This window comes from Myxocyprinus asiaticus, chromosome 12 (genome assembly GCF_019703515.2).
Source record: "Myxocyprinus asiaticus isolate MX2 ecotype Aquarium Trade chromosome 12, UBuf_Myxa_2, whole genome shotgun sequence".
NCBI lineage: Eukaryota > Metazoa > Chordata > Actinopteri > Cypriniformes > Catostomidae > Myxocyprinus > Myxocyprinus asiaticus.
In genome coordinates, this window is record NC_059355.1 from 3,430,366 (window position 1) to 3,444,822 (window position 14,457).

General features: G+C 37.5%; 1 protein-coding gene across 3 annotated transcripts in view; it reads left to right on the forward strand.

Moving 5' to 3' along the window:
- Positions 1–14,457, forward strand: part of LOC127449666 (dedicator of cytokinesis protein 9-like) — a 142,327-nt gene that overhangs the window by 69,531 nt on the left and 58,339 nt on the right. For all 3 annotated transcript variants that reach the window (XM_051713218.1, XM_051713216.1, XM_051713217.1), the window contains exons 3-8: positions 2,211–2,300; positions 4,901–4,983; positions 6,845–6,914; positions 9,802–9,897; positions 11,624–11,758; positions 13,982–14,156. In XM_051713218.1, coding sequence (XP_051569178.1) covers positions 2,211–2,300; positions 4,901–4,983; positions 6,845–6,914; positions 9,802–9,897; positions 11,624–11,758; positions 13,982–14,156 — 649 coding nt within the window. The remainder of the gene's footprint in view (positions 1–2,210; positions 2,301–4,900; positions 4,984–6,844; positions 6,915–9,801; positions 9,898–11,623; positions 11,759–13,981; positions 14,157–14,457) is intronic.

Sequence of the window (14,457 nt, forward strand, 5' to 3'; positions counted from 1 at the left end):
CTGACAAAGTCTACAGTAACTCAGATAACCACTCTGTACAATTGCGGAAGATTATCATCTCAGAATGCAATTCTGAGATGCGGGTTGGCGCTGTTTTGGCGGCACGAGGGGGACCTACACAATATTAGGCATGTGGTTTTAATGTTGTGGCTGATTGGTGTACATTCACAAATATATTTGATTGTAAATGTTGTGTGTGGAAATTAGACCATAAATATATTTAAGAATCTTAAATCTAAATGTAAATGTGTAAATGTCTCACCTTTTCTACAAACAAGTCAAAAACCCTAACCCTAATGTCAAAAGTCACACATTGCTTACATTTGAATAAAGGAAAGAAAAAGTGCAGAATTTGACATATGTTTTTCATTTTATATCTTTTCTTTCTTTTAAATTTTTCAAAATTTTAAATCATTAAAACTGTTTATTTCCATGTTTAAATGAAATAAATCCCATATTTTCCATGTGGTCTTAGACTTTTCTGTATGTAGACAGTAAAGGGATAGTTCACCCAAAAATGACAATTCTCTCATCATTTACTCAACCTCCTACCATCCCAGATGTGAATGACTTTCTTTCATCTGCTGAACTCAAATGAAGATTTTTAGAAGAATATTTCAGCTCTGTAGGTCCATACAATGCAAGTGAATGGGTGCCAAAATTCTGAAGCTCCAAAAATCACATAAATCAGCATACAAATAATCCATATGACTCCAGTGGTTAAATCAATATCTTCAGAAGTGATATGATAGGTGTGGGTGCAGTGGTGTAGATTCCAGGGGGGATGGGGGGAGGTAAACCCAAAGATAAATATTTAAGTCCTTTTTTCACTATAAATTCTCCTCCCTGCTCAGTCAGCCTCCACTTTCACATTCTTCTTCTTGTGTTTTTGGTGATTCACATTCTTTATGCATATCGCCCCCTACTGGGCAGGGAGAAGAATTTCTACCAAAAAAGAACTTATGGTAAATATTGATCTGTTTCTCACCCAAACCTATCATATCACTTCTGAAGATATGGATTTAACCACTGGAGTTGTATGGATTACTTTGTGTGCTGCCTTTATGTGCTTTTTGGAACGTCAAAATTTTGGCACCCATTCACTTGCATTGTATGGACATACAAGCTGATATATTCTTCTAAAAATCTTCATTTGTGTTCTGCAGAAGAAAGAAAGTCATACACATCTGGGATGTCATGAGGGTGAGTAAATGATGAGAGAATTTTAATTTTTTGGTGTACTATCCTTTTAAATGACGTATCTACATAAAATATCCCCAGAATCTCTGTACATTTTATTGTTCATTGAACTAGTTACCTCAAACAGAAGTGCCTTCGCTTACACACACATTCACGTTTACCCAGCTAAATGAGGACATACCATACTGCCCAAAAAAGCTAAAACACAGTGACTATGCCAACACTAAAACCAAGTTAAATGGCTTCATTTTTTTTTTTGTTGATTATCCAGCCAAATGTGGATTATAAAAAAGTCTCTCTCTGTTTTCTTCTGAATTTGAGCATAGTTTAGCAAAACCCATTTGTCACAGATCACAATCTGACTCTATTTCGGTCATTGGTTAGTTTTTATAAAAAAAGAAAAAAAAGTGTACTGTAGTTACTGCATTTTGCCTTTGCAGGTCAGCATAGACTTATAATTGTTTTATAAAATAGTTCATTGTAATTACTACATGTTAACCCAAACCATACCCCTTAAAGAAACCTTTTTGATTTTTTTACATTATAAAGTAAAATAACATTATTTACTTTATGAATGAATAATTTTTAGTTTTGACATACTCGGATGTTCCCAAATAAATGTTTTGTTTAGCAAACATTTAGCTAAAAGGCTAGCTAAGTCCACCATACACACACACACACCGCCTGTGTTTTTTCAGACTGAGTGGCTGTAGCTCCGTTGCCAGAAGCAGCAGTGCCCTCACATCCTCACACACTCACTCTCACGTTCTCATACTCTTCTTTAGCAGTGTGTGAAGTCATGCCTAGTCCAGTTGAGGCTGGTAAACTGACTTCAGAGCACAACAAATGTTTAGGGTTAACAGCATGTGCAATTAAATGACGCTATCAGCGGGCACAATTCACTGTGAGTTTTATCTCATTACTATGCACAAACTTTCCTCTTTCGTTCTGCATTTTTATATGCTGATTTATGGCTGATGTCTGAAACATTTCCACATGCATCTCTGTAGATCTCCACTTTGAAGCGTCAAGGCAGAACTTTGTACACTTCAGTACCAGCTGGGGCAGAAAAGAGAGCCAGCAGCTTGCTCGTTCAGGAGGTAAGAGCTCACCATTACCAAACTCATCCATAGATCAGGGGTCCAAGTATAGGAAACAAACAAAGAATCATTGATCAGCAAGGATGCATTATGGACATAATGTGGGCCGAGGGGTAGGATCAGTGCATTACAGTTGAAAAGACTGGTGGTTCAATCTAAAATGTACAGTATGTTTGGCACTTTTGATCATCCAAATAAAGGGAGTGCAAAAATGAGCTTCCTTAAGTTCTCACACTGTATACCCGTTTAAAACAAGCTTGTGTTGGATGTGCATCACTTGAGAGAATGGAATGGTGGTGGAACAGGCCAGAACAGAATTCAGAGAAGTTCCTCAAGCTAATTCAATAACTGTACTGTGTATATGCACCCAATTGTGTAAGGATAAGCTGTATGCTCATGTAGGGTTGTGTTGTTAAACTATATGTCATGGGTGATGGCCATCGTCAACAGAGAGTGTAAAATGATACTTCCTCTTGCTAAATGCCCAATGACATAATCAAGTGTAGCTGGGCCAGAGCCAGGAAGTTTTTCAGCTTTTCACAAATGAAAACATCTGCCTGGACTGTTAGTCAAGTCAAGTGCATAAGTCTACTGTACACTGCAAGGCAACAAGCATCTGAAGGCATTCAAGCATTGTTCTGCTAAACCTTGAATTCAAGCTCTGGCAAACAACTTCGCACCCTACATTTCTGCTATAAAATGTGTTCAATTGAAGCATTGAGTAAACGTTTGTCATGCTCTGACTCCAGAGCCAGTATCATTGTGTTTTATAAGAGTTGTAATTAAATCTGACATGAGCTGGCAAAGGATTTTACAGATTTTCTAATCAGTTTTGTTTTGTCATGTCATAATTCATCTGTCCTGGTGGTTTAGTTGTTTTTCTTTTAAATTATTTTTGTGGTAATACCCCAATAACAACTTAAATATATCAAATGTTCATGTTTATTTATTTATTTTGTAATTATTTCCTTAGTGCTGTTTGCTAAGACAAACATCTCTATTGCCATTGCCCATACTTAAAGGGATAGTTCACCCAAAAATGTAAATACTCTCATCATTTACTCACCCTCATGATATCCCAGGTGTTTGTGACTTTCTTTCTTCACCAGAACACATTTGAAGAAAAAATAGAAAAATATCTCAGCTCAGTAGGTCCTTAAAATGCAAGTGAGATTTCTCTTTTAAAGCTCCATAAATCACAGACAGTCAGCATAAACGTCATCTATACGGTTAAATTAATGACTTCTAAAGTGATACGATCACGTTTGTTGTGAAAAAGATCAATATTTAAGTACTTTTTAACTATAATCCAACGTGAGGGTATGGTTGAGTATATTCGTGTTGCCATCATACCGAAGTAATTTCACGTTCTAAACTCGGTTGAGACATCCAGGATAAGCACACAAATGCAACATTGTGAGTAAACAAACAGATAAATACAGATGTAAACCAAAACCAACCGAGCTACTGTACAGCGTTCCTCCTTCTCACTTGTGAACAGCGCTGCTCTTCCGGCTTTGATGCACGTGCGTCAGTTCTCGCATTTCAAATGCCAATGCGATTACGTCACACACACATACCACTGCAGAACGGACGCATGATTTAGAGTTTAAAAGTTCTTAAATATTGATCTTTTTCGCACCATAAGCGTGTCGCTTTAGAAGACATTAATTTTTTCGCTGGAGTCGTATGGATGACATTTATGATGACGGTCTGTGATTTTGGAGCTCCAAAAGAGAAATCACCATCCACTTGCATTTTAAGGACCTACTGAGCTGAGATATTTTTCTATTTTTCTTCAGATGTGCTCTGGAGAAGAAAGAAAGTCATACACATCTGGGATATCATGAGGGTGAGTAAATGATGAGAGAATTTTCTTTTTTGGGTGAACTATCCCTTTAAGGTTAAGGTTCATATGACTCTTCCCACACTATTTGTGCCACGGATATTTCTAGCTCAAATTGTGCAGATTGTTGAGGGGAGTTGTGCTATTACTGTTCCAAGTGATCAGATTAACACATTTTGACAGGCGTACAATAAATGGGTAAAAAAATCAAACAGACTTACACTGAAGGAAGGAAGCCATATTCAGATACATGTTTTTTATTATGAATTAATTAGCTCTGTCTTATTTACAGTTTTCTAATTTATAGGTTATCTATTTCACTGTAAAATAAGTCTACTGTATCTCTCTGTTAATAAGATTTAAAGTAAGAGCAAGAAGGGTCTTGCAGTTTGTAGGCTATTAGTTTCATCTTATCCCTTTAAGAACTGCTGAGGACTGAATGCTTGTCTTGCTAACAAAGCAAACTGAATTGAATTTGCTTTAATGTAATGCCAAGAGGATATATTAGTGTCTGTTTGTGGTGCAGCGTGGTGACAGCTTTAACAGCGATTAGTATGGGGATACAGTGCAGCCCAAAGAGGAAATTATTTTCCAAAAGGCAGTTGCCACACAGGGCTAAAGAAAATGGTACTAATTAGATTACTAGGAATGCATAAGCCTTTTTGGTATTGTGCAGCTTTGAGTGTGTGTGTGCATGCATGTGTGTTTCCATCTAACTGTATGGAGGAGACAGAGATTTTTTTTTCTTCCACAGTGCATCAAGACCTACAACTCTGACTGGCATATGGTGACATATAAGTATGAGGATTATTCTGGAGACTTCCGCCAACTTCCAAAGTAAGGAGCACAGCACCCCTAAAACTGATTGGAAGAGGGAAAAAGAGAAGGAGACAGAATTAGTTAAAGAACAGCTGGTCTTTATAGAACAGTCACCGACGTACTATCTATACCAGGGCTCTTTTGCTAAACCTATTGGCAGCAGTTTAAGGCATCCTGAGATGCAGACTGTTCCAAAATCTAGGATACCATCTAAGATACCTAATTTTGGCTCAATTGTAAGGCAACATCGCACATATCCTTGCACAGAAGACAATTCCATAATGCTTTTTGGACGAAGCTAGAGAAAAATCTATTAAAAATATTTTTTATAATTCATTCAAACTGAAGTCAAGTCAGGTATTTTTTTTTTTTTTTTTTTTGTGCAGCACTTTTCATAATACGCATTAGCATAAATTTCAAAGCAGCTTTACAGGAGGTCATCATGTCATCACTGTTGCTTGATCTGAATGCAGGGGTCACAAAACACATTTAATTTTTTTTTTACTTGACACTTTTAAAAATGCAACGCTCATGGATGAGCATGAGACCTGTCACAATGGCCAAAGACGTCCTGCTAACAGATTTTCCAAAAATATATAGGCTAAATATCTATGACCTTTTTTGCACAAACTAGTCCACACAAAAATGGAGTTCTACTGATTATGCTTAATAACGGGAACATTGCTTACAGCAGGCAATTTGAAGTCTGAAAGTAACTGTCTTGAAATGTATTGTTTAAGGGGGTGAGTATGTTTTACAAGCAGTGCTTTAATGGATGTAGCGATGGTGCTACAGTACAAAGGGGATGAATAAAGAGACTAAACTTGTTGGAGAGAACTTATAGTGCTGACAGACTAATAGCACAAAAGCACAACATTCTCTCAGCATGGTAAAGTCTATCTGAGAAATTATGTCTCAAAGTTCTTCCCATAAAAATATTAATGCTAAAACAAAAATTACAAAAATAATCTATAGAACATAGTTAATCTCACTAATCAACTAGTGGGTTGGTGGACAATTATTAACTGGCAGTAGACAGCAATGAAGCTCACTAGGTTTCGGAACAGAGCCCAGGAGTCATTGTCTGGCCACAGTGTGTGTTTGTGTGTGTGATGCTGTTTTACATGTTTTATCAGCATCCTCATCCTGCCCTGTCCCAGTGTTGACAGTGAGGTCTTGTCCTGAGCCAATTTAGGAAACTTGTCTTTCTTCACTTAACAACAACATCATCAGCTTTTTTCCTATTTCCTCTTCTCTTTCTTCCGTTCTCCTTCAGGCAGGACAGCATCCACACATTCACTACAGCCCTCTCAGACAAGTGGCTGCTAAAAGTTTTCCACCGAGGTCACTTCCTGTCTTAGCTAACTGATGAAGAAGAATCATGTCTTAATGGTCAATAACTGGCAAATCACATTGTGTAGATCATTAGACAGTCAGTGTCTGGCATTTGGTAAAGGTCGCAGAGGACGCAGTAGGGATGATAGTTGTGGGTAGATGGAGATGATGATGTGTGCTGTATATGTGAATCATTGTCATGATCATCATAATCCAGAGGAACGACCTGCCCTACTCATTCATGAAAGCTCTGCTAGTGCAGTTTCCGTGAACACACATGGTCTTGCACACACACACACACACACACACACACACATCTGTGTTTTGCATCAGCTGTTTTTGAGCGATAAAAGCATTGGTGTCCTTGAGTCGTAAGTGCTAAACCTTTTGCCTGAATTAAATGAAACATACCGAATTAGTCTTTCATGACTATCACCTTTATTTTTGCAGTTATTATAATTACACACACATTGTAACTGCGACATGAGACTGACCTGTGAGATCATCGAAATTATTGTATTATGTTTGTTTTGTTCTTTTACAGTAAAGTTCCTCGACCAGAGAAACTAGCCAGTCATGTGTTTGAGGTGGATGAGGATGCAGATAAGGAGGAGGTAAGAGACAATTACCTAAGATCCCTATCTGTGATCTCTGGAAAAACACTTAGCTGGATCTGTAAAGATAACATTATCAGCTAGGGCTGAGTAAAAATATAGATTTTCAGATGCATTACAATCTTCATCCGATATCTCGATATTGATTCTTAAATCCCAAGCTTGATCTTTCACTCACAGCGGCAACACTGTACGAGAATGCGAGTAAATCGCTTACACGACCAAATTTTGCGCTATGCGACTAAAAATGTCTGTGAGTAGCCACTGGCTGGTAAATTCAGATTTCACTCACCATGACTGAGTAGTAAAGTGGTGAAGGAGTTTAGCACAGAGATCCATTCACTGTGTGTTGACAGAAAAAAATGGTTTGACTTCCATGTTATGTGTGTCCAAAGATGAGATTCACGCAACCCATTTGTCACTGAATAATGTGCCTTTTAATATCTTTTCTGTTCTTTTGTCCCATTGCGGTAAAGAAGCCATTCAACACCAATCTCGTTAATATGAGCTCAACCGAAATACTTTTGTGAGATGCTTGCTGAACCGCTGCTGTTCTTAAAGAGACGGTATATATATACTGTATATACTGTATACATTAGGGCTGTGCCAATACTATCAAATATCAGTATATTGCGATATTTTTGTCATGATATTGTACCGTATTTTATTCGATTATATCTGTATTAACATCATGTCCAACAGTTCAATAAAGACGAAGCAGGTCATCTAAATAAGTGCAAACTCAGAGCGGCGTTTCTCAGTGCAGTCAGAGACGCTTCAATGAGGTGCGAGAGAGACTGAAACTGCAGCTGCTTCTCTCGCAGACACTCTGGTCCTCTATCGTGCGTTTTATACCAGGGCCGTGCAAAAATATTGATTTTCCGACTAACCGCGATCTTCATTTGATTATATCAATATTGATTCTTAAAATCCCAAAAGCGATCTTTTACTCTGTGCGCAGCACTTTACAGTGAAAGTATATCAATCACATACACTACTTTAAATGTCTGTAATTAGCCACTGCCTGATAATATTTCAGATTTCACTCACCAGTTCAGCACCGAGTTCAGCATCCTTTCACTGCATGTTGAGAGTAAAAGTTTAGTTTGCCTTGTAGTGTGTCCAAAGATGAGATCCACATAGTCCATTTGCCATTAATGTTAATAATGTCTCTTATAATTCCCTCTTTGGTCTTTACAGTTAGATGGTGTTAAAAAAAATGACACATTTTTTATTTTTTTTTATTCTAATCGGACATTTGACTCCCTGTTAAAGTCCCTGTCCTTAAAGAGACAGTAATTCTACAGATTAATGTAAATACTTGTAAACAGGACAAATTAGGCATCTAAAGAATAAACACACACACACATATATACTGTATTTTTGATATATATATATATATATATTTTGGAATAATGTACAGATTTTTCTCTTATGGAAAGAAATTGGTACTTTTATTCACCAAAGTGGCATTCAACTGATCACAATGTACAGTCAGGACATTAATAACATGAAATATTACTATTACAATTTGAAAAGAATATTCAGAACTTCTTAAACTACTTCAAAGAGTTCTCATCAAAAAATCCTCCACGTGCAGTAATGACAGCTTTGCAGATCCTTGACATTCTAGCTGTCAGTTTGTCCAGATACTCAGGTGACATTTCACCCCACACTTCCTGTAGCACTTGCCATAGATGTGGCTGTCTTGTCGGGCACTTCTCACGCACCTTACAGTCTAGCTGATCCCACAAAAGCTCAATGGGGTTAAGATCCAGAACACTCTTTTCCAATTATCTGTTGTCCAATGTCTGTGTTTCTTTGCCCACTCTAACCTTTTATTCTTCCCATAAGGCCTGCACCCCTGAGTCTTCTCTTTACTGTTGTACATGAAACTGGTGTTGAGCGGGTAGAATTCAATGAAGCTGTCAGCTGAGGACATGTGAGGCGTCTATTTCTCAAACTAGAGACTCTGATGTACTTATCCTCTTGTTTAGTTTTACATCTGGTCTTCCACATCTCTTTCTGTCCTTGTTAGAGCCAGTTGTCCTTTGTCTTTGAAGACTGTAGTGTACACCTTTGTATGAAATCTTCAGTTTTTTGGCAATTTCAAGCATTGTATAGCCTTCATTCCTCAAAACAATGATTGACTGATGAGTTTCTAGAGAAAGCTGTTTCTTTTTTGCCATTTTTGACCTAATATTGATCTTAAGACATGCCAGTCTATTGCATACTGTGGCAACTCAAAAACAAACACAAAGACAATGTTAAGCTTCATTTAACAAACCAAATAGCTTTCAACTGTGTTTGATATAATGGCAAGTGATTTTCTAGTACCAAATGATCAATTTAGCATGAGTACTCAAGGATAAGGTGTTGGAGTGATGGCTGCTGGAAATGGGGCCTGTCTAGATTTGATCAAATAGTTTTTTTACATCAGTAATGTCCTGACTATACTTATGTGATCAGTTGAATGCCACTTTGGTGAATTAAAGTACCAATTTCCTTCCAAAACTGCAAAATTTGTACATTATTCCAAACTTTTGGCCACTAGTGTACATTTCCCAGAATTCCAGCTCAGTGTCTGCCACTCTGTCTGAACGCTCACTAAGGAATGGAGTTTGTTTGTTCAGTTTGAAGGCTGCTCCCTGTAGAGATGAGGAGGAACATGAATAATTTAGGGGGTCAGGTAAAAATCGACTTAATGTTGAAACATGGAGGAGGGTGTCCAGAGGCTCTAATGTGGGAAACGATGTTACACATCGACTTACATATGTTTTCAGGCTTAAAGAAACAAATGAGGTGGATTGCTTCTGTGTTTTATGAATGTGTTCTTATGTGTAGCTCATATGTTCTTTGGTGTTATGTTCTTGACTAATCTCTAAAGGATGCCGCCTCATTGGGTTCCCAAAGAGGGGGTGTGTCCAAGCACGGCTGGCTGTACAAAGCTAATATGAACAGTGCCATCAGTGTCACCATGAGGGTGAGTTACACATCTTCACCAAAATCGGGCAAGGGTATGTTCGGAATGCAGTACTAGCATACTGCTTACTGTTTACTGTCTACCATTTTCTTTTTTAAAAGAGTATGTTAAACAGTGCATTATGTTACATTAAAAGTTTCAAACAATAGTACGTAACAATGTGGTCACATGACTTCATGATGTTGCATGTTTAATTCAGCAAGTGGCCTCCAGTTATTATCTCAGAAATAGCAACAATTCAGTTATGTTAACTCTTGGAATAACTTTATATAACATGTACACAATCCCCCTGAAGACAATCTAAACAAGTGCTGCCGGGGTGGAGGAGGGTTTCAGTGAAAAGACATTCTAGAGCTTGTGCCATGTAGAGTTTGATGACTGAACATAATTTATTTTACATTTTTAATCCAACTTTTGGCGGCCGCTGTGTGCATTTTTCATTTCCCTTATTGATTTGTAACTAGTAGCACTTAATAATAAACATGCCAAAAAAAAAAAAAAAAAAAAAAAAAATGAGGTGCAAATAGTTTTCCGTAAAATATGTGGAATGTTAAATAATACCAAGCTATAGACAGTCAGCTATAGACAATTTTTTTTTCACGTTTTTAAGACGTTACAGACATTACAGCTGATTTTCTGAAAAGCTGAAAAGCGCAAATAAAAAAACTATGCAAATACAAATTATTTGACGTGATTTTACATTTATGTTACAATGTTTTTCTACTTTGGCAACAAAATCTCAATGTAACTCACTTTGCACTGTCAAACAATCAGAAATTAGCATAATCAATTCTGATTGAATTAATTGCCAGCATCGTCCAATCACTGTTTAAAAAAAAAAATGTGCTTTATCAATTCTGAATCTAAGTACTAGTTATCATTGTCCCATGTCTGCCAAACATGTTAAGTGGTGCAAACATCATCTGCAGCCTGAAACTGAACTTTTGACTGGAAGTTTAGAGTGAATGCACTTGGCTGTATAGGAAAGCTATTGGATGCTCCCTTGCTCCCTAATTAGTGAATGACTTAACCTCCACTGTGACTGCATTGGCCTCAGAACAGTTTGAAATGCACCTTATTTTCATCCTAACTCTGTATACAGCCTCTAAAAGCAACATTTTCCAGCTTTTGAATGCACCCATTGATTCTCAGTGTGGTAACGCACAGTGCATATAGGATTTCAATGGTAAGTAAGGCCCATTTTTCACGGAGGAGGTCATTGTGTTTAACAATACATTGTATTGTATTGGACAGTATTCCAAACAGTGTATTTTGCACATTTTGGCAAATCGAAGGTCGTCCGGGTATTCCATGCATACTGAATATTTGCATACTGTGCACAGTCTACATTTGCATACTGCAAAATAGTATGAGTAATATGGTAGCATGTTCTTCCGAACATAGCCATCCAATCAAGTGCTGATTTCATCAACATCATGACAAGGTTGCAGTTTCTGCATAGTTTTGTTTTCTGCTGGTTTCAGCCATGTACAGAGCAGAGCAGACTCTGACCCTTAGCCCTGCCCTTTGGGCCAGATTTGTGCTCACCATGTCACAAGCAGGAAGTGGGGCCTTACCAACTTCCTGTTGTCATTAATCCATTTTCCCATGGTCCCATTGACCTAGGGGTTATTTTTAGAACCGTTTCTAGCTTTACATCTAAACATTTGATGGTCTATTTTCATGTTATGCTTGTGTTTCTCTCTCTTTCCCAATTTCTCTTTAGTCTTTTAAGAGAAGGTATTTCCACTTGACCCAGCTGGGAGATGGATCATACAACCTGAACTTTTACAAAGATGAGAAAATATCAAAAGAACCCAAAGGAACCATTTTCTTGGACTCCTGCATGGGTGTCATCCAGGTAACTATAAGTATAAGCCACAATACCTTAAAGGGATAGTTCACCCAAAAATGAAAATTCTCTCATTATTTACTCACCCTCATGATATCCCAGGTAAGTATGACTTTCTTTCTTCTGCAGAACATATTTGAAGAAAAATATAAAAATATCTCAGCTCAGTAGGTCCTTAAAATGCAAGTGGATGGTGATTTAACTTTTGAAGCTCCAAAAATCACAGACAGTTGTCATAAACGTCATCCATACGACTCCAGCGGTTAAATTAATGTCTTCTAAAGTGATACGATTGCTTTTGGTGAGAAAAAAAAAGATAAATATTTAAGTACTTTTTAACTATAAACCATCGCTTCCGGTAAGCTTCACGAGAGGGTGGAGATCATGCGGTCTGTCGTGTGATGTATTTGCATTGGCATGTTACAGACATAATCTCACGTTCTTCTCTCAATTGAGACATCCAGGATAAGCACACAAACTCACCATTGTGAGAAAACAAACAGATAAATACAGATCTAAACCAAAACCAACCGAGCTACTGTACAGCATTCCTCCTTCTCACTTGTAAACAGCACTGCTCTTCCGACTGTGACGCACGTGCCTCAGTTCTCACATGAACATGCCAAAGCAATTACGTCACACGCGCATACCACTGCTGACAGGAAGCATGATTTAGAGTTAAAAAGTACTTAAATATTTAACTTTTTCTCACCATAAGCGATTGTATCACTTTAGAAGACATTAATTTGACCGCTGGAGTCGTATGGATGACGTTTATGCTGACTGTCTGTGATTTTTGGAGCTTCAAAAGTTAAATCTCCATCCACTTGCATTTTAAGGACCTACTGAGCTGAGATATTTTTCTATTTTTCTTCAAATGTGTTCTGCAGAAGGAAGAAAGTCATACACACCTGGGATATCATGAGGGTGAGTAAATGATGGGAGAATTTTAATTTTTATGTGAACCATCCCTTTAAAGTTCAAAATTTTCAACATGATTATTTTAGTAATTGAACCTGAATGGATTTGTTTGAACAATCTGACTGAAAACTCCCACTTTAGAAAGAATGTAGATCTCTTCTCATGCTTTTTCGTGAGCTGAGATTTTCATCACGTTCTCTGGCCTCCCTCGAAGTGTGTAATTTCTGTGCCACAAGCCTCACCAATTGGAAGTTTAAAAATAATTACTTTTTGCAAGCAGGTTTCCCTCGAACTCTGCCCCATTCGTAAAAATAAATAAATAAATTAAATTAAAATAAATAAATACATTATCTTTAAAGAAATGTTCTTTTTCAACAGCACGTTTGAAACAGAAGCTTTGCTGAAAATATTTGTGGCATAATGTCACAAAATTATTTTCTGTGGTAATCAATGCCACAAATGCGGTTATTAGAGTTTAACTTGTTTTGAAGCCAGAACATACCTTTAAGGTTCAGGAGAGCACCTGAAGAACAAATTCTTTGTTTTGTGTATTTACTGCAGCACAAAGTTGTTTATGGAAGGAGACCATATCGCTAATAACATCTGAATTTGGATGGTCAGTTCCTCAGATGGGGATACTCAGGGTTACAGAGAAAGACAAAAAGATAAAAAAAGAGAGTGTGGGAGAGAGGGAGTGATGAAGTCCAGTCTAGTTCTTGCATGGTTTCTCCCAGTGTCAAATATTTCCACTTTCTCCTGTGATGCGCACAGTTTGTGAGTGCAAGTGTGGTCACATTCCACGATTCACCAGCCCTCCTGAAATTCCTTTGGTATGCACACCCTGTTTTGTCTGTTTTTAACATATGTTTTTTTTTTTTTTTTTGCATTTTCTATGCAAGAGGTAATAAAAGTTATTTCTAAGTCCAAAACCTAAACATTTCAACAGATGCACATGCACATCAGCCAGATATTCATTGGCAGTCATCTGGGAATACATTTTTAAACTTATTTTACTATGTCATTTCTGGTCTTTATTCATTATAAATTAATCAGGTTAAAAGTTAATCTAAAATATCTGGTGCTCTCCCAGTGTGTGTGTATGTATACTCCTATAAGATAGAAAAATCACAAATGAGACACAAAGGAGAAACATCTGAGACAAGTTCATACTTTAATGAAACTTAATAATTGACAGCTCAATTGATGTGCCTGAGCTATGAAAGAGCAACTTCGGCGAAATTGCATTTTACTCTGGTTTGCCAGTGTCGTGATTATAAAAGTGCCTCTCTCTCTTACACTGTGTGTGTGTAGAACAGTAAGGTGCGACGTTTTGCATTTGAGCTGAAGATGCAGGATAAAAGCACGTATCTTCTGGCCGCAGACAGCGAGGGAGAAATGGACGACTGGATCAGCACCCTCAACAAGATCCTCCACAGCAGCTTTGAGCTCGCCATGCAGGAGAGGAGAAACGGAGAGCTACATGATGGTCTGTGTGTGTTTGTGTCAGCAATATTGTTTCCATCTAGAGAGGAAATACCCAAGTGTGACATGTATATATGTATGTATGTATATGGGTGATTCTTCAATTAGGGGCTCTTTAAACTACTTCAAATCTTAGTGCACACAGCCATACAAAAACACACCCTTTTCAGTAACACTTAACACCTCTTAAACCCTTTGGATTTCACACTGGAGAGGAGGTTGGGAGTATTAATTTGCACTTGATAAGTTTCAAGGGAGACAGCACATTCCTTTCTTCTCCTCTGTATAAAACAACAAACACCTGC